The sequence below is a fragment of the Meriones unguiculatus genome, chromosome 1 (assembly GCF_030254825.1).
Source record: "Meriones unguiculatus strain TT.TT164.6M chromosome 1, Bangor_MerUng_6.1, whole genome shotgun sequence".
NCBI classification, from domain to species: domain Eukaryota; kingdom Metazoa; phylum Chordata; class Mammalia; order Rodentia; family Muridae; genus Meriones; species Meriones unguiculatus.
Genome location: NC_083349.1, coordinates 142,968,950 through 142,995,740, shown reverse-complemented (window position 1 = coordinate 142,995,740; position 26,791 = coordinate 142,968,950). Strand labels below are relative to the sequence as shown.

At 46.4% G+C, this 26,791-nt stretch overlaps 2 protein-coding genes across 8 annotated transcripts; both read right to left on the bottom strand.

Annotated features, from left to right (window-relative positions):
• Positions 1–2,041: 2,041 nt before the first annotated feature.
• LOC132647957 (protein S100-A13-like) lies at positions 2,042–10,478 on the bottom strand. Of its 3 annotated transcripts, none has more exons than XM_060367854.1 (3): positions 10,367–10,478; positions 9,415–9,611; positions 2,042–2,279 (listed from the first exon to the last, which is right to left on the bottom strand). In XM_060367854.1, the coding sequence occupies exons 1-3, from the start codon at positions 10,473–10,475 to the stop codon at positions 2,136–2,138; spliced, it is 450 nt and encodes a 149-aa protein (XP_060223837.1). In that variant the 5' UTR covers positions 10,476–10,478; the 3' UTR covers positions 2,042–2,135. The 3 variants fall into 3 exon arrangements, with proteins under 3 accessions (XP_060223837.1, XP_060223841.1, XP_060223842.1); XM_060367858.1 differs by having other exon boundaries at positions 9,415–9,666; positions 10,367–10,447; XM_060367859.1 differs by lacking the exon at positions 10,367–10,478 and adding an exon at positions 9,728–9,880.
• Positions 10,479–14,662: 4,184 nt separating this feature from the next.
• On the bottom strand, positions 14,663–22,961 carry LOC132647948 (protein S100-A13-like). Of its 5 annotated transcripts, XM_060367841.1 has the most exons (4): positions 22,328–22,481; positions 21,669–21,742; positions 21,356–21,552; positions 14,663–14,902 (listed from the first exon to the last, which is right to left on the bottom strand). In XM_060367841.1, the coding sequence occupies exons 3-4, from the start codon at positions 21,506–21,508 to the stop codon at positions 14,759–14,761; spliced, it is 297 nt and encodes a 98-aa protein (XP_060223824.1). In that variant the 5' UTR covers positions 21,509–21,552; positions 21,669–21,742; positions 22,328–22,481; the 3' UTR covers positions 14,663–14,758. The 5 variants fall into 5 exon arrangements, with proteins under 5 accessions (XP_060223824.1, XP_060223833.1, XP_060223829.1 ...); XM_060367850.1 differs by lacking the exons at positions 21,669–21,742; positions 22,328–22,481 and adding an exon at positions 22,735–22,961; XM_060367846.1 differs by lacking the exons at positions 21,669–21,742; positions 22,328–22,481 and adding an exon at positions 22,735–22,960 and having other exon boundaries at positions 21,356–21,607.
• Between the last annotated feature and the right edge of the window lie 3,830 nt (positions 22,962–26,791).

Below are 26,791 nucleotides of genomic sequence, written 5' to 3'. Positions count from 1 at the left end.
AAGATAACATAGATGAGGGGCCCATCTTGTAGCTCTCTGAGCTGTGAAACCAGGGCCAGGCCTGAGGATTCCCTTATCTGAGGACCCCAGAGCTCCTGAACCTAATTGATACTTCCCTTCCCTTATGTGGGGCTGGGTAGGTGTGTGCTGAAATGGGCTCTGAGCTGGAGACTGCCATGGAGACCCTCATCAACGTCTGTCATGCCCATTCGGGCAAGGAAGGGGACAAATATAAACTGAGCATGAAGGAGTTGAAAGACCTGCTACAAACTGAACTCTCCAGCTTCCTGGATGTAAGCAGAAGGTTGAGGTAGAGGATGGAGGAAGGGGGTGGGCACCCCTGCCAGGTCCCTGCCTCAGCCCTCAGCTCATCCCATCCTCCTCTTCCACTCTGAACTAGGTTGTCCAGGCTCCCCTTACTCATCCCTGGAATGCCCTAGTGTACTGACCCCCTATTAATACCAGACTCTGCAGATTCATCAGTGACACTATCCACAGCATAAAATAGAGTCATGAAGAGCACAGCTGCATATAGCTTTATCCTAGCACTACAGAAGGAAAGGCAGGAGGAGCAGGAATTTAGAGCCAGCATGGACTATGTGAGACCTTGTTTCAAAAAAAAAGGTTTTTTTAAAATAAGACCCAGCCTGGTGATGCACAGCTTTAATCCCAGCACTTGGGAGGCAGAGCCAACCATTTCTAGAATTTTGAGGCCAGCCTGGTCTATATAGTGAGACTCTGTCTCAAGAAAAGAAAGAAAAAAAGAAAGAAAGAAAGAGAAAGGAAAGAAAGAAGAAAAGAAAAGAGAGAAAGAAAGAAAGATAGACAGAAAATTAAAAAGAGAATGAAAGAAAGAGAAAGCAAAAGAAAAAAGCGAATGGAAGAAAACAGAAAGAAAGAAACAAACAAACAAACAAACAAACAAAAAAAGAAACAAAAAAAGAAAGACGAAAGAAAGAAGAGAAAGAAAGAAAGTAGGAAAAAGAGAAAGAAAAAAGGGTGCTTTTGTTTGGTTCGTTGTGTTTGTGGGGTTTTTTTGGGTGTTTTGTTTTGTTTTGTTTTGTTTTTTGTTCTTCTTCTTCTTCAAGACAGGGTTTTTCTGTGTAGCCTTGGCTTTCCTAGACTCATTTTGTAGAGCAGACTGGTCTCAAACACACAGAATTCTGCATGCCTTTACCTCGCAGAGTGCTGGGATTACAGGCATGCACCAATGAAAGCAGCGAAAATTTTTAAATTAAAAAATAATTAAACATTGGAGAGATGGTTCAGAGGTTAAAAGCACTGGATCCTCTTCCAGAGATCCTGAGTTCAATTCCCAGCAACCACATGGTGGCTCACAAGCTTCTATAATGAGACCTGGTGTCCTCTTCTGGCATTCAAGCACACATTCAGGCAGAACAATATATACATCATAAATATAAAAAAAGAAAGAAAGAAAGAGAGAGAGAGAGAGAGAAAGAAAGAAAGAAAGAAAGAAAGAAAGAAAGAAAGAAAGAAAGAGCAAAAACAGGGCTTGGTTTCTGGCTCCTCCCAATTGTCTGACTTTTACAAAATCATAGCTTAATTCTCAACACTGTAAAAATTAATTTGATTGATGAACCTTAACAGCTGTGACAGTTAGCTAGGTTATACAGGTGAGATATTTAGCACATTTGTTATCATTACCAGCCAAAGTACACATTCCAGGAGTTTTAGGAGGAAACTGGGAACTGGAGACATGGAGCTGAGCCCCAGAAGCCTCTCTTGCCTCCAAGCTCTGGATTCTTCACGAATCAGCTGTGTATTTATTGAGCACTGACTTAGTGAAAGATCTATTGCTGTGCCACACATTCTCAAGGACATGTTCTGTCCCCAACACCAGAAGGACAAAAAAAATAAAAAATCACATACAACTACATGGTATAGATATCTGAGGATGAACCACATTCCTTGTTTTCAAAATGTCCATGATGTTCATGTTTTTACCTCAGGTAAAGGCAGAGCTTTCTCATCCCTGGATCTCAAGAAAAGAAATCAGGGTAGTGTATGAAAATTAAGCATCTGTGTTTCAAGGAGGAAGCTTTATTTGCAGGGAGGGGAGTTCTGCCTGCCCCAGCCCAGCAGACCCTGCTGACCCCCATCCCGACAAGCAGGCTTTATGTCTTCAGGACCTCCAGGACATTCTCCTCCCAAATTGCCTTTGCAAATTCCCCAGTCACTCTCCAGTACTCATTGAACTTCAGCTCCGAGTCCTGGTTCACGTCCAAGCTCTTCATCTTCTCATCTAGAGAGCCCACATCCTAAGAGGTTAAAAGGGAAGGATTAGAACTGTGGCTCTTGAGGCAGGGTAGAGGAAAGAACTGTCAGATGCCATTCCTCAGAAGTGCCCACACCGGCCCCTGGTCTGAAGGATGAGGCTATGGTCCCACTGCCTGGAAGTCCCATATCCAAGGGACAGCAGCATACACTGTGGCTGAGGGTGAACTACCGTCCTCCTTCACAAGGCACTAAGGTCACGGCTGCTCAGCTGCAGCATCCTAACCTCTTCTCAATTTAGTCACCAGCCGGCAGGTCAGGAGAACAGCAAAACTACCAGGTTATCTGGTTCTCTAGGCCGCTCTTGACAGAGTGTCTCATGGCTATGAAACCAATGGATTCTGGAAGCCTGCCTCCATGATGGAAGGATTTGTTGCGAGATAAACAATTACAACATAAACATCGTTGCTGAACAGTTGGTGGGTGTCAGAGGAAAGGATACCTCACAGGCACCTGACTCTCAACACTGGGGGATCTGTGGGGAGGCTGTTTTGTTTCTTAGATGTGCTCATTTTATTTCATATGTATGAGCATATTGCCAACATGTGGTATGTACATGCACCACAAACATGCCTGGTGCCCAGAGATCAGAGAGGACGGTATCTGGACAGGACTTAGAGGTGGTTGTGAGCTGCCATACAGGTGCTGGCAACTGAACCTGGATCCTTTGCAAGAGCACTGTGCATAATCACTAAGCCATCTCTCCAGCCCCCATTTGACTCAACATTTGGACAAAGGCAAATCCTGCCAAACAGATCTCTGGGTGACATGAAGCAAATTCTTAGAAGGGTTTTTTTTAGCAGAGTCATAAGCTCAGTCATTGGACAATACTTCCTCAACCAGCAGAAGGGAAGAGTGGCAGGGCAACCAACCACTCTCAGGTTTTTGATTCCAGGCATTGTGATATTACATTATGTTTTATATCATTTGATCCTAAAGATCCACTAGAATGACAGTGGCTCAAGGACCTTGTCCAACACTATACTTTCAGTGTCAAGTACCCAGCTGAAAGTTGTTCACCAAGACACGAAAAGACAGTAGGTCTTCAGTAAATAGAGGCTGTATAATAGACCAACAATCCAACAGGAAAAGCATAACAAGTCAGCCTCACAGTTGAGATTTAAACCTCAGGAGACCTGGGACTGCTGCCAAGCACAGACGATCAGACAGCTAGAACCAGTATTGGAGTCTAGGCTTCTTTTTCTCTTTTGATTATTTTATTTAACCCTATATGTATGGCTATTTTGCACCATGCATGGACGTGGTGCCTGCTGAGACCAAAAGAGGGTGAAGATTCCCTCAACCTGGCATATAGACAGTGATGAGCCTTCCTGGAGCAACAGAACTAAATCCTGGTCTTCTGGAAGGGCAGCTGGTGCTCTTAACCATTCAGACAAGGTTCTCTAAATCGGGGCTTCCATTCTTAGCTACTGCTCTGTATCTTTCTCCTCTGCCTTCACCCTGCACCCTCCACAAACAAAGAAACAAACAAACAAAATCATTAGAAATGAGCTTGGCCTGGTAGTGCAGAACAGAAATCTTAACTACCTAAGAGACTGAGGCTGGAGGATCAGCCTCAAGGCCTACAAGGGTATTTAATTAAAGTCTGTTTCAAAATTTATAAAAAGGTAAGAATATGACTCAGCCCTGAACAGCCTAACACAAATGAGGCACTGGCTTCAATCTCTACTACCATACACACAAAACTATAAATAATATGTAAAAACTTGGTATAGTGTGGGCTCCGCTTTTTTGTGTGGAAGGAGAGAAGGAAAGGGAGAGACCAGAAAAAAAGGAGGGAGGGGGCACACTTGAGATATATAGTAAATAAACTGAAATTTAAAACAATTTTTAAAAATCTAATTAAATAATTGATTTTTTGAAATGCAAGTTCTTCTTGCAAAAGTAAATGTGTGAAACTGGCCAGTAAAATTCTGAAAGATAAGAATTTAAGTAAACCCAAATGGGTTGTGATGCTCTTATAATCACAGCACTTAGGAGGCTGAAGCAGGAAGATAGCTGTGAGTTGGAGGTCAGCCTGTTTTTCACTGTGAAAACGCACAGTAATGGACAGCAGGGAAGTGTGTAAAAAAAAATATATTTTAAGGGCTGATGAGATGGGAGATGGATGGTTCCTAAGTCCAGGACTGCAAGTGCTGCATAGAGAGATCCTGTTTAAAAGACAGAGACAGAGAGAAAGAAAAAGATGTAAGTGTGGTACACCATGACTCCCTGTACTCCCAACACTTGGGAGGAAAAGGCAGGATGATCTCACGTTCAAGGCCAGCCTGGGACAAACAGGGAAGCGCTATCTCAAAAATTGAAACATAAAAACAAAAAAGTAAATTGGGCTGGACGGATGACTCAGCGGTTTAAGGGCACTGGCAGCTCTTCCAGAGGACCCAGATTCAGTTCCCATCACCCACATGGCAGGTCACAACTGTCTGTAACTTTTGTTCCAGGGATCTGATGTCTTTTTTTTCTGTCCCCAACCAGCATGGCACAGACATGCATGCAGGCAAAACACATAAATATTGAAAGGGTTAGGGTAACTTTATAACCTATATGTCTTCTAAAGCCTATAGTTTTGAGTTTTAGGTCCAGGTTAAGCTAAAGCCTCTTAGTACCTTTCCAGAGAGTGAAGGAATGTGACCCTATCTGTGAGGACAGATATAAAAAAAGGGCAAGCAAGCAATGACCTTCACTCAGCAAAAGAAGGACTAGACGTTGTCATTGAGATAGCGTTTCTTAGCAACGAACCTAGACTTCTTCTGAGTCGCTATTGACCTCCAACCAAAAGTCTGTAGCCTCTAATCTTCGAGGATGAGCTAACCACCCCCACCTTCAATTGCAGCTGCATCCACACTTGGCAGGACTGGCCAAGCTTGAGCACCTAAGACTAACCAATTATCTTACTTTATAGTTTCCTCATCCAATCCTAAGTTGCCAAAACTGCAACTTCAAATTTACCACAATTTTTCTTTTAAAAACCTAAAGGCCTTTGTCTCCCAGTGCCACTCTTTGCTGACGGCGGGGTGACCCCATTGTACAATGGTTAATAAACCTCTTGCTTTTGCAACGAGTCTTGGTCTGGGGGAGTTTCTGGAAAGGGCGCTATCTTGAACTCCTGAGCTGTGAGACCCCAGCTCATACATTTTCAAATAAAATAATAAATATTAAAAATAAATAAGCAAAAGCTTTCTGTGCTGGTGGCATTGCCAAGGACATCTTGAACTTTCTCAGACCTGACTGACATTCTGCAACAAGTTGTGGCAAGCGTGAGCCACTCAAAGGACACAGTACAAGAAGAGCAAGGATTCTGTGTGCACAGGGAAAGTGAACCCATAAGAGAATACAATGGGCAAACTAAACATTTTTTCCTCAAAAACATTAAAACTACCAAGAACATTGCTCTACGTTTGAGTGTGTGAGCCTATTGCAGGATGCCATCTCCCAAGAGATACAAGCATTTTGAACTGGGGGTAGAAAAGAGAAAGGGCCAAGGGATGGATCCCTAAGCTGATTTTGTTATGAGTTCCAGCACAGGGCAAGCTAATACAGATGATCCAGAAGAAGGAAAACCCAACAGTGTAGAGGAAAAAAGAAATCACTGCAGGAAAAGGTATTCTGAGGAGGTGAGAGGGGTGGGATGCTGGTCTTAGAAGGATGACATCATCAGTGAGGACAGAAAGGAAGACACAGTAAATGCTGACCTAGTAGGTAGACGATTAGGGGATGGGGGACTCACATAAAACCTTCTTAATGGCTTACATTCTGAGTGAGTCAATTTCTCAGTGACTGGGAAAGTTATGTGGAAAGAGGCATCTGAGGTTAAAAAAAAATGGTGACCTATTTCACAGGGAAATACAGAACTGAGTAGCATTGCCAAGGGTTCCTTTGGAGTTTGTGGTTATAGATTCGGAGAGAAACAAGAAAAACTGCCTGTTCATGTCTCTCTAGATAGACTCAGCTCTCCAGGTGCACATGTGAAAGAATCAGACTACCGTGTAACCTATGTTTCTTTAATTGCCTTATAACTTACATGTTCAAGCGTTAGGCCCATGTTAATTAAAGCCCTTTTAGTGCTTCCCCAGAGAACACAGGAATGTCAAAGTTCCTGACACTGACCATCTGTGAGAGCAGAGATAAGGAAGAGAACAAGCAGAGATCTCTACTAGGTGGAGAGAAAATCACTGGCCAGCACCTGTGAGATAAACTTTGTTTGGAAACTGGGCCAAATGGCCCCAATTCTTCTCCTGAATAGCTCCTGACCTTTGATCCAAAGCCAGTAGCCCCCACTCCTCAGAACAGACCCGGGAGGAGTTAATCACTCTCCCACCTTTAACTGCAACTATATCTCATATGGCAGGAAATTCCAAACTGACTTGAAGATCAGATATTCCCCAGATATTTAAGACAGGGCTAACCGGAAGGGTGCCCAGAACCAACCAATTATTTTAAAAGTTAAATACCTCATCCAATCCTGAATTGCCAAGGCTGCAACCACTGAAAATTCCTGCACCTTGTCCTTTAAAAACCCAAAGCCTTTGTCTCCCAGTGCCACTCCTTGCTGACCAGCAGGGGTGACCCCATTGCACAATGGTTAAAATAAACCTCTTGCTATTTTGCATCCATGAGATCTGTCTCCTGAGTTCTCTTCACCACTTCTGGAAATTAGGCTCATGCTGGACCTAACAGATGCAGGTGGTAAATCTAGACAGAAATTTGAGGGTAGGCGGCCCCGCATGACAACAACACAGAGACAGAATCAGCAGGTTTGTAAGCAGGATTAGAATGATGTGTCTCAGAAGGCAAACTAAACAAGAAGATCCATGAGGAGATGAAGTTGATGGAAGGAAAGGAAAACAGAGCAGTCAAGAGACTGAAGGTCCTGGGGAAGCCAAGACACTTGTGTCTGTATCCTGACTAACACCCAGGAGGCCAAAACAGGAGACTACAAAGACTTCAAGGCTACCTTAAACTACATGTTTTGTTTTGTTTTGCTTTGTTTTGTTTTGTTTTTTGAGGCAAGGTTTCTCTATGTAGTCTTGGCTGTCCTTGTGCTCACTCTTTAGAACAGGCTGGGCTTGAACTCAGAGATCTGTCTGCATCCACCAGTATTAAAGGCATGAATGTGCTAAGATACCCAGCAAGACTCAGCTTCAATTCTCACTACCCATATGACTGTTCACAACCACCTCTAACTCTAATTGCACACGAGCTGATGTCCTCTACTGCTTCCCATGGGCAACAAGCATACACATAGAGCACACGGACCTGTACCATACAAAACACCCATTCACATACACTGAAAATGGAAAACAAGTTAATCTATAGTCATGTTGGGACTAGTGGCACACACCTGTACTCTCAGCCCTTGTTAAGTAGAATTAGGAGAAGCAGGAGTTTGAGGCCACCCTTAGCTTCATGAGACAAGAAAGAAAAAAGAAAGAAACAAACTAACAAACAAACAAAGGAAACAAAGAAGAAAGAAAGGAAAGAAAGAAGAAAGAAAAAGGAAGAAAAAGGAAGAGAAAGAAGAAAGAAAGATTGAATGAAAGAAAGAAAAATAAAGAAAAGAAGAAAAGAAAAAGAAAATCTAGGATTTGGGTCGGGTATCACAGTCCCAGAATTTGAAAAGCTGTGGCAGGATAGGCCAGCCTGGACTACATAGCAGGTTCTAGGTCAGCCAGGACTATATAGTCAGAACCTGTCTAAAAATAAAAAATAAAAAATTCAGCCACGCATGGAGGTGCACACATTTAATCTCAACACTCGGGGAGACAGTTCATTTTATGACTTTGAGGCCAGCGTGGTCTACAAAGCCAAGGCTACACAAAGAAACCCTGTCTCGGGGAGAAAAAAAAAATCGCACTCTTTTCTGTTGTTTTTCAAAACAGGGAAACTCTGTGTATCCCTGGCTGCCCTGAACTGGCTCTAGAGACCAGGCTGGCCTCAAATTCAGAGATCTACCTGGCTCTGCTTCCTGAGTGCTAGGATTAAAGGTGTGCACCGCCACACACGGCCATGTTCACACGCTTGAATGCACCTGTGAATCTGCATAAATGAAGTCAAATACACTGTTATCAAACTACGACAGCACACAAGCTCAGAGTCAGTGTTAGATTCACCACTCACCTCTGTGGAAGGAGCCGCTTCCTGAGGAAGGGCTCACAGAAAGTGGATGGTAGCTACAGAGTATCCTCACAGACCCGGGAACACTGAGGGCAGAGCACACTGTGACTTCAGGGATTGTTCCAAAAAGGGTCTCCCTAACCTGGCTTCAAATTCCGGATCCCTCTGCCTCAGCCTCCCGAGTGCTGGGATCACAGGTGCAAACGCAAGCACCACCATGCCTGACTTGTAGTTTTATTTTTGTTAAGCCTCTATGTACTTCTTACTGTCAGTAAATCTCTAGGAATCCACTTCTAGGTCCTGTGATATGTTGATGAAATGAGACCAGAGAGACACAGGCATGTTGGGCCTGATGAGGCCTGTTGCATCTACCTGAGCCTGGCTCAAGTTTGGAGAGCTGTCTTTAGCTTCAGATTTAAGAGGCACCACTTCCGGGCAAAAGTGATTCAGCATATCTGTCTTAAAATCAACCCTGCCTGGTAACTATTACATGGAGTTTTGGCACTGGCCCACCTCTCCTTGCACTACCTAATCTTGCCCTCTAGCTCATCTTACCTCAATTCCTTAATCCTGCCTCCTGACCCAAACCTAAAAAAGGACCATTTTATTCAATAAACAGAGTTCCTGCTTCAACAGTTCTCCCGGCTCGGTGGTGGTTTATTTCCTGGGGTGTCCAGGGAGGTCCAGGCCAACAACACTCACCATCCTGCTCAGCCATGGAGGGCATCCAGCTGGACTGTCCACCCTCCTCTCAGCTCCACCTGCCTGATATCCACCCTGCACAGGCAGACCCAAGGTCTCCACAGCATGGTTTGACACAAACACGCAGCCCAATAATTACACATTGCCGTTTGCGCCAAACAGCAATTTTACTCATCTGCTTTTACACAAACTTACCTGAGTTGAGGAAACACAGAAACACCTACACATGCAGTCATCGCCTGGCATACATAGAAAATCTCAGTCCTAGAGACCTCTACCAACCTTGAGAAAATGAGGCACCTGCTGGGTGACCATTTTATTAAAAGCATTGAAACTCAGTCTGGGAGCTCCTTCTTCCATTATTGCATAATTGTGGTATATGTCCATTATGGTCCCAATGGCCGCCTCCAGTTCAGTCAGGGGCTCTGCTGCCATCAGTACTCCAAAGAAGGAGCTGATGTCCTCACAGACTGACCTGCCTGGGAAGAAACAGGCCAGGAGAGTCAGGGATCCAAGAACGGGTGAAGTGGCTTCCTGAAAGAGTCAACATGGGAGAGATCAAAGGGTCCAGGACAGACAACAGAATCTCACTTACAGAAATCCTTTCTTTATGACTCTCGAGTCTGAGTGTCTGTCTTGGGGATATATCTCTGTAGTGGTCTTTCTGAGTGCTGCAAGGGGTTTTCTTAGAGTTCTCTGAGTGTGGTAACATCCCCTGAGCGGCCTCTACTCCAATGGCCCTTTCTTTCTGCCACTCCCTTTCTTAGGGTCAGGAGACTGCTTGTCTCCAATGGCTGTTTATGTTGCATCCCCGCCCTCCCACATACTGGCTACTGTTCCTAAGAGAAAAGCCTAGGGTTGGCAAAACCCAACTTAGCTCAGGGTCAATCGGGCCAGACCCATCTTCAGTCCCACACCCTACTTCTGCGAACGGGGTCTGGGGATGCTCAGTGCAAGAACATACCTGTCTTCCCCACTCATGCCTGTGGTTGACAACGTTCTAGAAAAGGACTCTTCAGATTCCTCAAGCCCTCAGCCAGGGCCCTCGGGGGTCCAGTGAAGGAGGAAGCCTGCCTACTCATCCCTCTCATTCTGTCCTCCCACCCACAAGGAACACTGCCAGCTCTCCTAAAGCTACTTCCTGAATCTCGGCCTGAACCTGCTTACAAGGGAGAACCCCGAATCGATAAAGAAGGTCCCTGGGCTCTCTGCTGCATCAGGGAGAGGAACTCACCAGAGCAGGGAAATAGAATGCAGCTAGCAGAGCTGGAGCCTCTGGGCTGAAGTTTTATAATGCTCCGGGAAAGGAGAGAGCCCAAGTCCAAAGTATCAAGGTCCAGCATCTGCTGATTCCGAAAACATGGGACCGCCCCTGCTGTCACTAGCTGGCTCAAAACAGTACTGTACGACCTGGACAGAGCCTGCTCAGAAAGGACCATAGCGTCCCACCCCTCCCAAGTCTGTGTCAGAGTGGCTGCTTCTGCTATTTGTAAAAATAAATAAAACAAACACTTGAGGATGTCAGCTCGGGAAACCCCATCTGAGAAACCAGAACCAGCAAAACACCCTACAGTCCAAGGACACTCAGAAAGCCCAGGATGAGGTCTCCATAGTGGAACCCTGATTGAAGTCCCTAGCTGAGTTCCAAGACAGAAGCCCTCAGGAAGACACTCCTGGGCAGTATTCTTCCCTTCCACTGCTCGGCTTGCACAGCATCACCCTTCTCATGAATTCTCTTCCCACATCCTCCCTGCTGTGCAAAGGGAGGGGGTGCAACCAAGAACAGAAAGAAACACAGGGCAGCCCGTTCCCACCAGCCCGGGAGACAGAGGGCGCCTCTGTCCACTCCTGGTCCCTAGCCCTCTGGCTGTCCTTTCTGACAGGGTCGAGCCTTTCCGGAGGAGGGTCCTTAAGGGAGGACAGTTAAAGCCAGGTCTCCCCACAACTCTCCAGAGGCCGCATTTACAGCCTGCCTGTCTGTTCAGAACCTGCTCCCACCTCAGACAAAGGCCAACCGTGAGTATCCTACCTTGATTAGGATAAGTCCCTGGCTTAAGCCAGCCTGGAGGAAACGGAGCCTCAGTAGAAATCCAAGAGACCTGAAAAAACATACTGTGGTGCCACAAGGGCTTGGGAGCAATCAGCCAAGGGAAGAGCAGTGTCTGGATCTAGGGGACATAAAGTTTGCAAAGTAGTGAGAGGAGCTGAGGGAAGGTCAGAGAGCTGGGTGACTGGTGAATAAGGTTCTAGACAGCTTCCAGGCTACCAGGTCCTTCCACACAGATACCTGTGTCTCCTGCCAGATACCCCAGTCTCTAGGTCTGCCTTTCAAGAACCTGAGCCCAGGGAATCCTCTGAGCAGCAGAGCATAAGCCATGTGAGAGCATCAAGAAGGGGGTCTGTGGCAGTGTGCCCTGTCCCATCACTGCCTTCTCAAGACCTCCTCTCTACCCCCCTTTTCTCAGCTTACCCCCCCCCCCGCTACTCTCTCCCCTAATTTTTTTCTTTGTTTTCCCACTGCTTAGCCCCTAGGACCTCCCTTCCATAAAATTACAAGCTGCTGAAGGACTCCAGGCAATCTCCAGGAGCCCTGGAAGATGGGAAGGGTAACCAGAGCCACTCAGATCCCTCCCTTGAGCAACACCTTATCCCTTTGATCAGCTCAGCTTGGGTTCTCTCTCCCCTCATCTCTCTGACAACTACTTATAACTGGAGTTCAGCTGACAGTAACAAGGGCTCCATTGAAGAGTTGGGATGTCATCTAATCAGGACCCATTGTCCAGTATACCCAGTGGTGAGGAAGGATGAGGATACCTGAGCTGCCCTGAGGCTGGGGAAGGCATGACACTCCCCCGGCCAAAGGACTCAGGGCCCTAGCATGGTAGTCTCTTCTCAATAAACCTCTCTATTTTCTGCTCTCACCCGGCCCATGGAACCCAAATGACCCATGCATTCAGCCTTTATCTAACACAAACCAGCCCTATCCTGCTCCCACTGGAGCTCCTGCAACAGAGCTGGACTGAGGCAGGAATGGACAGCTTCAGGGACAATGCCTTCAGGTAGGTTACTCCTAGAAGCTCTGTTTCCAAGGGAAAACCTCAGACATTTCCTTCCCCCTTCTACCTATGTGATTGGAAAGGATGAATCTGCAGACAAGAGGAACAGGATAGGAGGTCATGGGAAGCATTCTCCAAGAGAAGCCATAAAAAAATGCTGGGGAGAGAGGAGAGCCAGGCAAGAGTGGCTTGGACATGGAGACAGAACTGCCAAAAGTTCAGGGCCTAGGCTGGAGAGATGGCTCAGTGGTTAATTGCTTGTCTTTTCTTCCAGAAGTCCTGAGTTCATTTCCCAACAACCACATGGTGGCTCAACACCATTTAAACCCTCTACTCCCCTCTTCTGGCCGGCAGATGTACATGCACATAGAGCATTGAGAATAAATAAAATCTTAAATAAAGGGAAAAAAAAAAAGTTGAGGGCCAGCCAGAGCTAGTTCCAGCACAGCTATGGCTGTAGAATGTGAGGCTGTTATAAATAAGTAAATCCCAGGCCCAGAAAGATGGAGATCCAGCCAAAAGGACCTGGGCTTAATCCTATGTGCCTAAAGAGCAAGGGTCACTTAGCAGTGTGGCTCCCCTCCATACCAACTCTTACCAAACCCCCTCATCACTTCCACTCCTCCATCAGCTCACCAAAGGTACCAGACTTCTCCTGTGTGGGCATCAGAGACTTACTACCCACAGCAAAGCTTGACTGTGACAGCGCCAGAGGGTAAAAATAGAGCTGGAAGCCTGCCTGGTCCTGTGTCCACACATAGCCCACCCCCATCCCTAAGTCTCTGCCCAGGCAGCCAGGAGCCAGTCACTGCATGTGTCTTCTGAAGACGTCTGAAGACAGCCCAGTTCCTGTTGCTTCGTCTCCATGAACATCCCTGACTCCCTCTGGTTGGCAAGTGATGGAGGACTTCAGAACATTGAACTGGATTTAGGTGTGAGAGGGATTCTCCCACATCGCAAAATCTCAATGAAAGATAACATCGAGTAAGGTCCCATCTTGTAGCTGTCTGAGATTGGAAACCAGGGCCAGGCCTGAGGTTGCCCTTCTCTGAGGACCCCAGAGCTCCTGAACCTGATTGACACTTCACTTCCCTTAGGTGGGGGTGGGTAGGTGTGTGCTGAAATGGGCTCTGAGCTGGAGACTGCCATGGAGACCCTCATCAATGTCTTCCATGCCCATTCGGGCAAGGAAGGGGACAAATATAAACTGAGCAAGAAGGAGTTGAAAGACCTGCTAAAAACTGAACTCTCCAGCTTCCTGGATGTAAGCAGAAGGTTGAGATAGAGGGTGGAGGAAGGGAGTGGGCACCTCTTCCAGGTTCCTGCCTCAGCCCTCAGCTCAGCCCATCCTCCTCTTCCACTCTGAACTAGGTGGTCCTGGCTCCCCTTACTCATCCCGGGAAGAATCAAAATGCCCTAGTATACCGACCGCCTGTTAATACCAGACTCTGCAGATTCATCAGTGACACTATCCACAGCATTAAATGGAGTCATGAAGAGCACAGGGGCATACAGCTTTATCCTAGCACTACAAAAGGAAAGGCAGGAGGAGCAGGAATTCAGAGCCAGCCTGGACTATGTGAGACCTTGTTTCAAAAAAAAGGTTTTTTTTATGAGGCCCAGCATGTTGATGCATGCCTTTAATCCCAGCACTTGGGAGGCAAAACCAACCATTTTTAGAATTTTGAGGCCAGCCTGGTCTATATAGTGAGAATGTGTCTCAAGAAAAGAAAGAAAGAAAGAAAGAAAGAAAGAAAGAAAGAAAGAAAGAAAGAAAGAAAGAAAGAAAGGAGGGAGGGAGGGAGGGAGGGAGGGAGGGAGGGAGGGAGGAAGGAAGGAAGGAAGGAAGGAAGGAAGGAAGGAAGGAAGGAAGGAAGGAAAGGAGGAAAGGAGGAAAGGAGGAAAGAAGGAAAGAAGGAAAGGAAGAAAGGAACCAAAAAGAGAACTTGGGGTGTGGCTCCTCCCAATTGCCTGACTTGTGCAAGATCATAGGTTAATCCTCAACACTGTAAAAATTAATTTGATTGATGAACCTAGACAGCTGTGACAGTTAGCTAGGGTAATACAGTTGAGATATTTAGCACATTTGTTATCATTACCAGCCAAAGGACACATTCCAGGAGTTATATGAGCAAACTGGGAACTGGAGACATGGAGCTGAGCCCCAGCAGCCTTTCTTACCTCCAAGCTCTGTATTCTTCACGCATCAACCGTGTATTTATTGAGCACCGACTTAGTGAAAGATCTATTGCTGTGCCACACGTTCTCAAGGACATATTCTGTCCCCAACCCCAGAGGGACCAAAAAAAAAAAAAATCACATAGTGCTAGAATGCTATAGATATCTGAAGATGAACCACATCCTTTGTCTTCAAAATGTCCATAATGTTCATGTTTTTACCTCAGGTAAAGACAGAGCTTTCTCATCCCTGGATCTCAAGAAAAGAAATCAGGGTAGTGTATGAAAATTAAGCATCTGTGTTTCAAGGAGGAAGCTTTATTTGCAGGGAGGGGAGTTCTGGCTGGCCCAGCCCAGCAGACCCTGCTGACACCCATCCCAACAAGCAGGCTTTACTTCTTCCAGATCTCCAGGAATTTCTCCTTCTTGATTTCCTTTGCCAATTCCCCAATCAGTCTCCAGTACTCATTGAACTTCAGCTCCGAGTCCTGATTCACATCCAAGCTCTTCATCTTCTCATCTAGAGAGCCCACATCCTAAGAGGTATAAGGGAAGGATTAGAACTAGGGCTCTTGAGGCAGGGTAGAGGAAAGGTCTGTCACATGCCTTCCCTCAGAGCACCGACACACCCCCCCCCCTGGAATAAAGGATGAGGCTATGGTCCCACTGCCTGGAAGTCCCATATCCAAGGGACAGCAGCATACACTGTGGCTGAGGGTGAACTACCGTCCTCCTTCACAAGGCACTATGGTCCCTGCTGCTCAGCTGCAGCATCCTAACCTCTTCTCAATTTAGTCACCAGCCGGCAGGTCAGGAAAACAGCAAAAGTACCAGGTTATCAGGTTCTCTAGGGCACTCTTGATAGAGTGTCTCATGGCTATGAAACCAATGGATTCTGGAAGCCTGCCTCCATGATGAAAGGATTTGTTGCCAGATAAACAATCACAACATAAACATCGTTGCTGAACAGTTGGTGGGTGTCATTTGACAGTACACCTCACAGGCACCTGACTCTCAACACTGGGGTATCTGTGGGGAGGCTGTTTTGTTTCTTAGATGTGTTCATTTTATTTCATATGTATGAGCATATTGCCAACATGTGGTATGAACATGCACCACATACATGCCTGGTGCCCAGAGAATAGAGAGGACGGTATCTGGACAGGATTTAGAGGTGGTTGTGAGCTGCCATATAGGTGCTGGCCACTGAACCTGGATCCTTTGCAAGAGCACTGTGCATAATCACTAAGCCATCTCTCCAGCCCCCATTTGACTCAACATTTGGACAAAGGCAAATCCTGCCAAACAGATCTCTGGGTGACATGAAGCAAATTCTTAGAAGGGTTTTTTTTAGCATAGTCATAAGTTCAGTCATTGGACAATACTTCCTCAACCAGCAGAAGGGAAGAGTGGCAGGGCACCCAACCACTCTTAGGCACTTGATTCCAGGCATTGTGATATTACATTATATTTTATATCATTTGATTCTCAAGATCCACTAGAATGACAGTGGCTCAAGGACCTTGTCCAACACTATACTTTCAGTGTCAAGTACCCAGCTGAAGGTTGCTCACCAAGACACGAAAAGACAGAGTAGGTCTTCAGTAAATAGAGGCTGAATAATAGACCAACAATCCAACAGGAAAGGCATAACAACTCTGCCTCACAGTTGAGATTTAAACCTCAGGAGACCAGGGACTGGTGCTAAGCACAGACGACCAGAACAGCTAGAACCTGTACTGGAGTCTAGGCTTCTTTTTCTCTTTTGATTATTTTATTTTATCCTATGTGTATGGCTATTTTGCACCATGTATGGGCCTGGTGCCTGTGGAGGCCAAAAGAGGGTGAAGATTCCCTCAACCTGACATATAGACAGTGATGAGCCATCATGGAGCAACAGAACTAAATCCTGGTCTTCTGGAAGGGCAGCTGGTGCTCTTAACGATTCAGACAAGGTTCTCTAAACCAGGGCTTCCATTCATAGCTACTGCTCTGTATCTTTCTCCTCTGCCTGCACCCTACACCCTCCACAAACAAACAAACAAACAATAGTATTAGAAATGAGCTTGGCCTGGTAGTGCAGAACAGAAATCTTAACTACCTAAGAGACTGAGGCTGGAGGATCTGCCTCAAGGCCTACAAGGATATTTAATGAAAGTCTGTTTCAAAATTTTTAAAAAGGCTAAGGATATGATTCAGCCCTGGACAGCCTAACACGAATGAGGCATTGGCTTCAATCTCTAATACCGTACACACAAAACTATAATTAATACATAAACTTGGTATAGTGTGGGCTCCCCTTTTCTGTGAGGAAGGAGAGAAGGGAAGGGAGAGACTGGAAGAAGAGAAGTGAGGGGGCACACTTGAGATATAAAGTAAAGAAACTGAAATTTTAAAAAATATCTATTTCTGACATGAACTCAATGACTGGCTCATTGAGCTTTCCCCCAGCCCCCAAGGGAGGAACAGTCTTCCTAGGCCACAGATAAGGACATGCAGACTTCCTGAAGATAACTGAGAAGCTAGGGTCAGATGGAAAGAGAGGAGGACCTCCCCTCTCAGTGGATTCAGGGGAAGGGAGCAGAGAGACGATGAGGGAAGGAGGGGAGAATTATGAGGGAAAGAGGGACAGGGCTACAGCTAGAATAAAAGTGAATGTATAAAATTATTTTAAAATAAAAATATTTTTTAAAATCTAATTAATTAATTAATTGTTTTAAATGCAAGTTCTTCTTGCAAAAGTAAATGTGTGAAACTGGCCAGTAAAATTCTGAAAAATAAGAATTTAAGTAAATCCAAATGGGTTGTGATCTTATACTCGCAGCACTTAGGAGGCTGAAGCAGGAAGAGAGCTGTGAGTTGGAGGTCAGCCTGTTTTTCACTGTGAAAACGCACAGTAATGGACAGCAGGGAAGTGTGTCAAAAAAAATTTTTTAACGGCTGATATGGGAGATAGGAGAGTTGGGTGATAGATGGTTCACAAGTCCAGGACGGCAAGGGCTGCATAGAGAGATCCTGTTTTGAAAGACATGACAGAGAGAAAGAAAAAGATGTAAGTGTGGTGCACCATGACTCCCTGTACTCCCAACACTTGGGGGGAAAAGGCAGGAAGATCTCAAGTTCAAGGCCAGCCTGGGACGAACAGGGAAGCGCTGTCTCAAAATAAATACATAAATAAATAAATAAATAAATAACCACAAATGGGCTGGAGAGATGACTCAGCGGTTTAAGAGCATTACTGCTCTTCCAGAGGAAGCAGGTTCAGTACCCAGGACCCACATGGCAGGTCACAACTGTCTGTAAATCTGGTTCCAGGGATCTGATGTCTATTTCTTCTGTCCCCGACCAGCATGGCACAGACATGCATGCAGGCAAAACACCCATACATATCAAATAAAATAATAAATATTAGAAATAAATAAGCAGAAGCTTTCTGTGCTGGTGGCATTGCCAAGGACATCTTGAACTTTCTGAGACCTGACTGACATCCTGAAACAAGCTGTGGCAAAAATGAGCTTCTCAAAGGGACACAGTACAAGAAGAAGAGCAAGGATTCTGTGTGCCCAGGGAAAGTGACCCCATGAGAGGCTACAATGGACAGACTAAGCCTTTTTTCCTCAAAAAGATTAAAACTACCAAGAAGATTGCTCTAAGTTTGAGTGTGTGAGCCTATTGCTGGATGCCGGCTCTTAAGAGATACAAGCATTTTGAACTGGGGGTAGAAAAGAGAAAGGGCCAAGAGATGGATCCCTAAGCTGATTTTGTTATGAGTTCCAGCACAGGGCAAGCTAATACAGATGATCCACAAGAAGGAAAACCTGACAGTGTAGAGGAAAAAAGAAATCACTGCAGGAAAAGGTTCTAAGGAGGCGAGAGGGGCGAGATGCTGGTCTTAGAAGGATGACATCATCTGTGAGGACAGAAAGGAAGACACAGTAGATGCTGACCAGGTAGGTGGATGATTTGGGGATGGGGACACACATAAAAACTTCTTGATGGCTTCTTTTCTCAGTGAGTCAATTTCTCAGTGATTGTGAAAGTGATGTGGAAAGAGGCATCTGAGAACGGAAAAATGATGACCTATTTCACAGGAAATACAGAACTACATAGCATTGCCAAGGGTTCCTTGGAGTTTGCGGTTATAGATTTGGAGTGAAACAAGAAAACCAGCCAGTGCATGTCTCTCTACATAGACTCAGCACTCCGGGTGCACATGTGAAAGAATCAGACTACCATGTAACCTATGTTTCTTTAATTGCCTTATAACTTACATGTTCAAGTGTTAGGCCCATGTTAATTAAAGCCTCTAGTGCTTCCCCAGAGAACAGAGGAATGCCAAAGTTCCTGACACTGACCATCTGTGAGAGCAGAGATAAGGAAGAAAACAAGCAGAGATCTATACTAGGTGGAGAGAAAATCACCAGCCAGCACCTGTGAGATAACCTTTGTTTGGAAACTGGGCCAAATGGCCCCAATCCTTCTCCTGAATAGCTCCTGACCTTTGATCCAAAGCCTGTAGCCCCCTATCCTCAGAACAGACACGGGAGGAGTTAATCACTCTCCCACCTTTAACTGCAGCTATATCTCATATGGCAGGAAATTCCAAACTGACTTGAAGATCAGATATTCCCCAGATATTTAAGACAGGGCTAACCGGAAGGGTGCCCAGAACCAACCAATTATTTTAAAAGTTAAATACCTCATCCAATCCTGAATTGCCAAGACTGCAACCACTGAAAATTCCTGCACCTTGTCCTTTAAAAACCCAAAGCCTTTGTCTCCCAGTGCCACTCCTTGCTGACCAGCAGGGGTGACCCCATTGCACAATGGTTAAAATAAACCTCTTGCTATTTTGCATCGATGAGATCTGTCTCCTGAGTTCTCTTCACCACTTCTGGAAATTAGGCTCATGCTGGACCTACCAGATGCAGGTGGTAAATCTAGACAGAAATTTGGGAGTAGGTGGTCCCTGCCTGACAACACAGAGACAGAATCAGCAGGTTTGTAAGCAGGATTAGAATGATGTGTCTCAGAAGGCAAACTAAACAAGAAGATCCATGAGGAGATGAAGTTGATGGAAGGAAAGGAAAACAGAGCAGTCAAGAGACTGAAGGTCCTGGGGAAGCCAAGACACTTGTGTCTGAATCCTGACTAACACCCAGGAGGCCAAAACAGGAGACTACAAAGACTTCAAGGCTACCTTAAACTACATTTTTTGTTTTGTTTTGCTTTGTTTTGTTTTGTTTTGTTTTGTTTTGTTGTTTGAGGCAAGTTTCTCTATGTAGTCTTGGCTGTCCTGGTACTTACTCTGCAGACCAGGCTGGGCTTGAACTCAGCTATCTGTCTGCCTCCATCAGGATTAAAGGCATGACTGTGCCACCATACCAAGCAGGACTCAGCTTCAATTCCCACACCATATACAGTTCACAACCATCTATACCTCCAGTTCCACACGGGCTGATGTCCTCTACTGCTTCCCATGGGCACCAAGCATACATATGGAGCACACGGACTTTTACGATGCAAAACACCCAAACACATAAAGTGACATGGAAAACAAGATAATCTATAGTCATGTTGGGACTACTGGCACACACCTGTAATCTCAGCCCTTGTTAAGTAGAATTAGGAGAAGCAGGAGTTTGAGGACACCCTTAGCTTCAAGAGACTGTCAAGAAAGAAAAGAAAGAAAGAGAGAGAAAGAAAGAAAGAAAGAAAGAAAGAAAGAAAGAAAGAAAGAAAGAGAGAGAAAAAAGAAGAGAGATAGAGAGAAAGAAAGAGAAAGAAATAGAGAGAAAGAGAGAAAGAAAGAAAGAAAGGAAAGAAAGAAAGAAAGAAGGAAAGAAAGAAAGAAAGAAAGAAAGAAAGAAAGAAAAAGGAAAGAAGAAAAGAAAACAAAAAAACCAGAAGCTGGGTGGGGTATCACAGTCCCAGAATTTGAAAAGCTGCCACAGGATAGGCCATCCTGCACTACGTAGCAGGTTCCAGGTCAGCCAAGACTATACAGTGAGAGCCTGTCTAAAAATAAAAAATAAATTCAGCCAGGCATGGAGGTACACACATTTAATCTCAACACTCAGGGAGACAGTTCATTTTATGAGTTTGAGGCCAGCTTGGTCTACAAAACCAAGGCTACACAAAGACACCCTGTCTCGCCGGAAAAAAAAAATCACACTCTTCATTGTTGTTTTTCAAAACAGGGATACTCTGTGTATCCCTGAACTGGCTCTATAGACCAGGCTGGCCTCAAACTAGTAGAGGTCTACCTGGTTCTACTTCCTGAGTGCTAGGATTGAAGGTGTGCACCGCCACACACAGCCATGTTCACACGCTTGGATGCACCTGTGAATCTGCATAAATGAAGTCAAATAAACTGTTATCAAACTACGACAGCACACAAGCTCAGAGTCAGTGTTAGACTCCCCACTCACCTCTGTGGAAGGAGCCCCTTCCTGAGGAACAGCTCACAGGGAGTGGATGGTAGTTACAGAGGATCCTCACAGACCCGGGAATACTGAGGGCAGAGCACACTGTGACTTCAGGGAGTATTGGAGAAAGGGTCTCCCTAACCTGGCTTCAAATTCCGGATCCCTCTGCCTCAGCCTCCCGAGTACAGGGATTACAGGTGCACACGGAAGCACCACCATGCCTGACTTGTAGTTTTATTTTTGTTAAGCCTCTATGTAGTTCTTACTGTGTAAACTTCTAGGAATCCACCTCTGGATCCTATGATATGTTGATAAAATGAGACCAGAGAGACACAGGCAGACTCAAGTTCTTAACAACATTGTTTGACAGAAGCATACAGCCCAATAATAGCACATTCCCATTTGCACCAAACAGCAAATTTTGCACATCTAGTTTTACACACACACACACACACACACACACACACACTTACCTGAGTTGAGGAAACACAGAACCACCTAACACTTGCAGTAATCACCTGGCATACACAGAAAATCTCAGTCCTAGAGACCTCTACCAACCTGGAGCAAATGAGGCAGCTGCTGAGTGACCAGTTCCTTAAACTCATTGATGCTCAGACTGCCTTTCCGTCCTTCCCGCCCTGCAAAAGTGAAGAAAGTAGTGACCACGGTCTCAATGGCTGTCTCCAGTTCAGTCAGGGGCTCTGCTGCCATCAGTACGCCAAAGAAGGAGCTGATGTCCTCACAGACTGACCCTCCTGGGAAGAAACAGGCCAGGAGAGTCAGGGATCCAAGAACAGGTGAAGTGGCTCCCTGAAAGAGTCAACATGGGAGAGATCAAAGGGTCCAGGACAGAGAACAGAATCTCACTTACAGAAATCCTTTCTTTCTGACTCTCCAGTCTGAAGGTTTGTCTCGGGGATATCTCTGTAGTGGTCTCCCCCAGTGCTGCAAGGGTTTTTTTGTTTTGTTTTGTTTTGTTTTTTAAGAGTTCTCTGAGTGTGGTAACATCCCCTGTGGGGCCTCTACTCCAATGGCCCTTTCTTTCTGCCACTCCCTTTCTTAGGGTCAGGAGACTGCTTGTCTCCAATGGCTGTTTATGTTGCATCCCCGCCCTCCCACATACTGGCTACTGTTCCTAAGAGAAAAGCCTAGGGTTGGCAAAACCCAACTGAGCTCAGGGTCAATCAGGCCAGACCCATCTTCAGTCCCACACCCTACTTCTGCTAACGGGCTCTGGGGATGCTCAGTGCAAGAACCTACCGGTCTTCCCCACTCCTGCCTATCGTTGACAAGGTTCTAGAAAAGGACTCTTCAGATTCCTCAAGCCCCAGCCAAGGCCCTCGGGGGTCCAGTGAGGGAGGAAGCCTGCCTACTCATCCCTCTCATTCTGTCCTCCCACCCACAAGGAACACTGCCAGCTCTCCTAAAGCTACTTCCTGAATCTCTGCCTGAACCCGCTTACAAGGGAGAACCCCGGAGTCGATAAAGAAGGTCCCCGGGCTCTCTGCTACATCAGGGAGAGGAACTCACCGGAGCAAGGAAATAGGATGCAGCTAGCTGAGCTGGAGCCTCTGGGCTGAAGTTTTATAAAGCTCCGGGGAAGGGGAGAGCCACTCCCAAGTCAGAGTGTCAAGTTTCCGCCTCCGCTGATTCCGAAAACATGGGACCGCCCCTGCTGTCACTAGCTGGCTCAAAACAGCACTGTACGACCTGGACAGAGCCTGCTCAGGAGAGACCATAGTATCCCACCCCTCCCAAGTCTGTGCCAAAGGGGCTGCTTCTGCTATTTGTAAAAATAAATAAAACAAACACTTAAGGATGTCAGCTCGGGAAACCCCATCTGAGAAACCAGACCCAGCAAAACACGCTACAGTCCAAGGACACTCAGAAAGCCCAGGATGAGGTCCCCATAGTAGAACCCTGATTGAAGTCCCTACCTGAGTTCCGAGACAGAAGCCCTCACAGAGACTCTCCTGGGCAGAATTCTTCCCTTCCACTGCTCGGCCCTGCACCGCATCACCCTTCTCACGACTTCTCTTCCCACCTCCTCCCCGCTGGGCTCGGGGAGGGGGTGCAACCAAGAACAGAAAGAAACACAGGGCAGCCCATTCCCACCAGCCCGGGAGACAGAGGGCGCCTCTGTCCACTCCTGGTCCCTAGCCCTCTGGGTGTCCTTTCTGACAGGGTGGAGCCTTTCCGGAGGAGGGTCCTTAAGGGAGGACAGTTAAAGCCAGGTCTCCCCACACCTCTCCAGAGGCCGCATTTACAGCCTGCCTGTCTGTTCAGAACCTGCTCCCACTTCAGGCCAAGGCCAACCGTGAGTACCCTACCCTGATTAGGATAAGTCCCTGGCTTAAGCCAGCCTGGAGGAAACGGAGCCTTAGTAGAAATCCAAGAGACCTGAAAAAACATACTGTGGTGCCACAAGGGCTTGGGAGCAATCAGCCAAGGGAAGAGCAGTGTCTGGATCTAGGGGAAATAAAGTTTGGAAAGTAGTGAGAGGAGCTGAGGGAAGGTCAGAGAGCTGGGCGACTGGTGAATAAGGTTCTAGACAGCTTCCAGGCTACCAGGTCCTTCCACACAGATACCTGTGTCTCCTGCCAGATACCCCAGTCTCTAGGTCTGCCTTTCAAGAACCTGAGCCCAGGGAATCCTCCGAGCAGCAGAGCATAAGCCATGTGAGAGCATCAAGAAGGGGGTCTGTGGCAGTGTACCCTGTCCCATCGCTGCCTTCTCAAGACCTCCTCTCTCTCTACTCCCCTTTTCTCAGCTTGCCCCCCACTTCTCTCTTCCCTAGTTTTTTCCTCATTGTTTTCCCACTGCTTAGCCCCTGGGACCTCCCCTCCATAAAATTCCAAGCTGCTGAAGGACTCCAGGCAACCTCCAGGAGCCCTCCCTCCAAGATGGGAAGGGTAACCAGAGCCACTCAGATCCCTCCCTTAAGCAAACCTTTATCCCTTTGATCAGCTCAGCTTGGGTTCTCTCTCCCCTCTTCTCTGTGACAACTAACTTCTTGTGACTGGAGTTCAGGTGACAGTCACAAGGGCTCCATTGAAGAGTTGGGATGTCATCTAATCAGGACCCATTGTCCAGTATACCCAGTGGTGAGGAAGGATGAGGACACCTGATCTGAAATACCTGAGCTGCCCTGAGGCTGGGGAACACATGACCCTCCCATGACCAAAGGACTCAGGGCCCTAGCATGGTAGTCTCTTCTCAATAGACCTCTCCATTCTTCTGCTCTCACCGGGCCCGTGGAACACAAATGACCCATGCATTCAGCCTTTTTCTAACACAAACCAGCCCTATCCTGCTCCCACTGGAGCTACTGTAACAGAGGTGGCCTGAGGCAGGAATAGACAGCTTCAGGGACAAAGCCTTTAGGTAAGTACCTCCTTAGAATCTTTGTGTCCAAGGGAAAGCCTCAGACATTTCCCTCAGCTTCTACCTATGTGATTGGAATGGATAACTTTGCAGATAAGAGGACTAGACTAGGAGATCATGGGAAGCATACCCCCAGAAAAGCCAAAATGAAATGCTGGGAGAGAGGGGAGCCAGGCAAGGGTATCTTGGGCATGGAGACTGAATTGCCAAAAGTTGAGGGCCAGCCAGAGCTAGTTCCAGGACAGCTATGGCTGTAGAATGTGTGGTGTTATAAATAAGTAAATTCCAGGCCCAGAAAGATGGAGATCCAGCCAAAAGGACCTGGGCTTAATCCTTTGTGCCTAAAGAGCAAGGGTCACTTAGCAGTGTGGCTCCCCTCCACACCAACTCTTGCCAACCCCACCCCCAATCACTGTCACTCCTCCATCAGCTCACCAAAGACACCAGACTTCTCCCTGTGTGGGCATCAGAGACTTAGTACCCACAGCAAAGCTTGACTGTGACAGCGCCAGAAGGTAAAAATAGAGCTGGAAGCCTGCCTGGTCCTGTGTCCACCCATAGCCCACCCCCAACCCTAAGTCTGTGCCCAGGCAGCCAGGAGCCAGTCACTGCATGTGTTTTTTGAAGACTTCTGAAGACATCCCAGTTCCTCTTGCTTCATCTCATGACCATCCCAGACTCCCTCTGGCTGGGGAGTGATGGAGGGATCCAGAATGCTGGACTGGACTTAGGTGTGACTGGGTTTCTCCCACCTTGCAAAATCTCAATGAAAGATAACGTCGAGGAGGGTCCCATCTTGTAGCTCTCTGAGCTGGGAAACCAGGGCCAGGCCTGAGGTTGCCCTTCTCTGAGGACCCCAGAGCTCCTGAACCTGATTGACACTTCACTTCCCTTAGGTGGGGGTGGGTAGGTGTGTGCTGAAATGGGCTCTGAGCTGGAGACTGCCATGGAGACCCTCATCAATGTCTTCCATGCCCATTCGGGCAAGGAAGGGTCAAATATAAACTGAGCAAGAAGGAGTTGAAAGACCTGCTACAAACTGAACTCTCTGGCTTCCTGAATGTAAGCAGAAGGTTGAGGTAGAGGGTGGAGGAAGGGGGTGAGTACCCCTGCCAGGTCCCTGCCTCAGCCCTCAGCTCAGCCCATCCTCCTCTTCCAGTCTGAACTAGGTTGACCAGGCTCCCTAACTCATCCCTGGAAAAGCCAAAATGCCCTAGTGTACTGACCCCCTGTTAATACCAGACTCTGCAGATTCATCAGTGACACTATCCACAGCATTAAATGGAGTCATGAAGAGCACAGCTGCATATAGCTTTATCCTAGCACTACAGAAGGAAAGGCAGGAGGAGCAGGAATTCAGAGCCAGCTTGGACTATGTGAGACCTTGTTTCAAAAAAAAGGTTTTTTTTATGAGGCCCAGCATGTTGATGCATGCCTTTAATCCCAGCACTTGGGCGGCAGAACCAACCATTTCTAGAATTTTGAGGCCAGCCTGGTCTATATAGTGAGACTGTTTCTCAAGAAAAGAAAGAAACAAAGAAAGAAACAAAGAAAGGAAAGAAAGAAGAAATAGTAATGAAAGGAAGGAAGACAGAAAGAAAGAAAGAGAGAAAGGAAGGAAAGAAAGAGAGAAAGAAGGAAAGAAAGAAAGAAGGAAAGAAAGAAAGAAAGAAAGAAAGAAAGAAAGTGAGAAAGGAAGAAAGGAAAGAAAGAGAGAAAGAAGGAAAGAAAGAAAGAAGGAAAGAAAGAAAGAGAAAGAAAGAAAGAAAGAAAGAAAGAAAGAAAGAAAGAAAGAAAGAAAGAAAGAGAAAAAGGAAAGAAAGAAGAAAGGAAAAAGGGTTCTTTTGTGTGGTTGGTTGGTTTGTTTTCTTTGTTCTTCAAGACATGGTTTCTCTGTGAAGCCTTGGCTGTGCTAAACTCACTTTATAGACCAGGCTGTTCTAAAATTCAAAGAGATCTGCCTGCCTCTGCCTCCCACAGTGCTGGGATTGCCTGCATGCACCACCGAGACAGGCGAAAAGTTTTAAATTAAAAAATAATTAAATACTAGAGAGAAGGATCAGAGGTTAAGAGCACTGGCTCCTCTTCCAGACGTCCTGAGTTCAATTCCCAGCAACCACATCGTGGCTCACAAGCTTCTATAATGAGATCTGGTGCACTGTTCTGGCATTCAGGCAGAGCACTATACACATAATAAATCTAAAAAAAGGAAGAAAGGAAGAAAGAAAGAAAGAAAGAAAGAAAGAAAGAAAGAAAGAAAGAAAGAAAGAAGGGAGGGAGGGAGGGAGGGAGGGGGGAGGGAGGGGAGGGAGGGGGGAGGGAGGGGGGGAGGGAGGGGAGGGAGGGGGGGAGGGAGGGACGGAGGGAGGGAAGGAAGAAAGGAACCAAAAAGAGAACTTGGGGTGTGGCTCCTCCCAACTACCTGACTTTTACAAGATCATAGCTTAACTCTCAACACTGTAAAAATTAATTTGATTGATAAACCTAGACAGCTGTGACAGTTAGCTAGGTTATACAGGTGAGATATTTAGCACATTTGTTATCACTACCAGCCAAAGGACACATTCCAGGAGTTATAGGAGCAAACGGAACTGGAGACATGGAGCTGAG

Coding starts and splice junctions, on each gene's coding strand:
- LOC132647948 (XM_060367850.1), bottom strand. CDS start 21,508: ATGGCAGCAGAGCCCCTGACTGAACTGGAGACAGCCATTGAGACCGTG. Junction 14,903..21,355: donor AGCTGCCTCATTTGCTCCAG/GTTGGTAGAGGT, acceptor TATACCTCTTAG/GATGTGGGCTCTCTAGATGA.
- LOC132647957 (XM_060367854.1), bottom strand. CDS start 10,475: ATGCTGGACCTTGATACTTTGGACTTGGGCTCTCTCCTTTCCCGGAGC. Junction 9,612..10,366: donor CATTCTATTTCCCTGCTCTG/GTGAGTTCCTCT, acceptor GTTTCTTCCCAG/GCAGGTCAGTCTGTGAGGAC. Junction 2,280..9,414: donor AGGTGCCTCATTTTCTCAAG/GTTGGTAGAGGT, acceptor TTAACCTCTTAG/GATGTGGGCTCTCTAGATGA.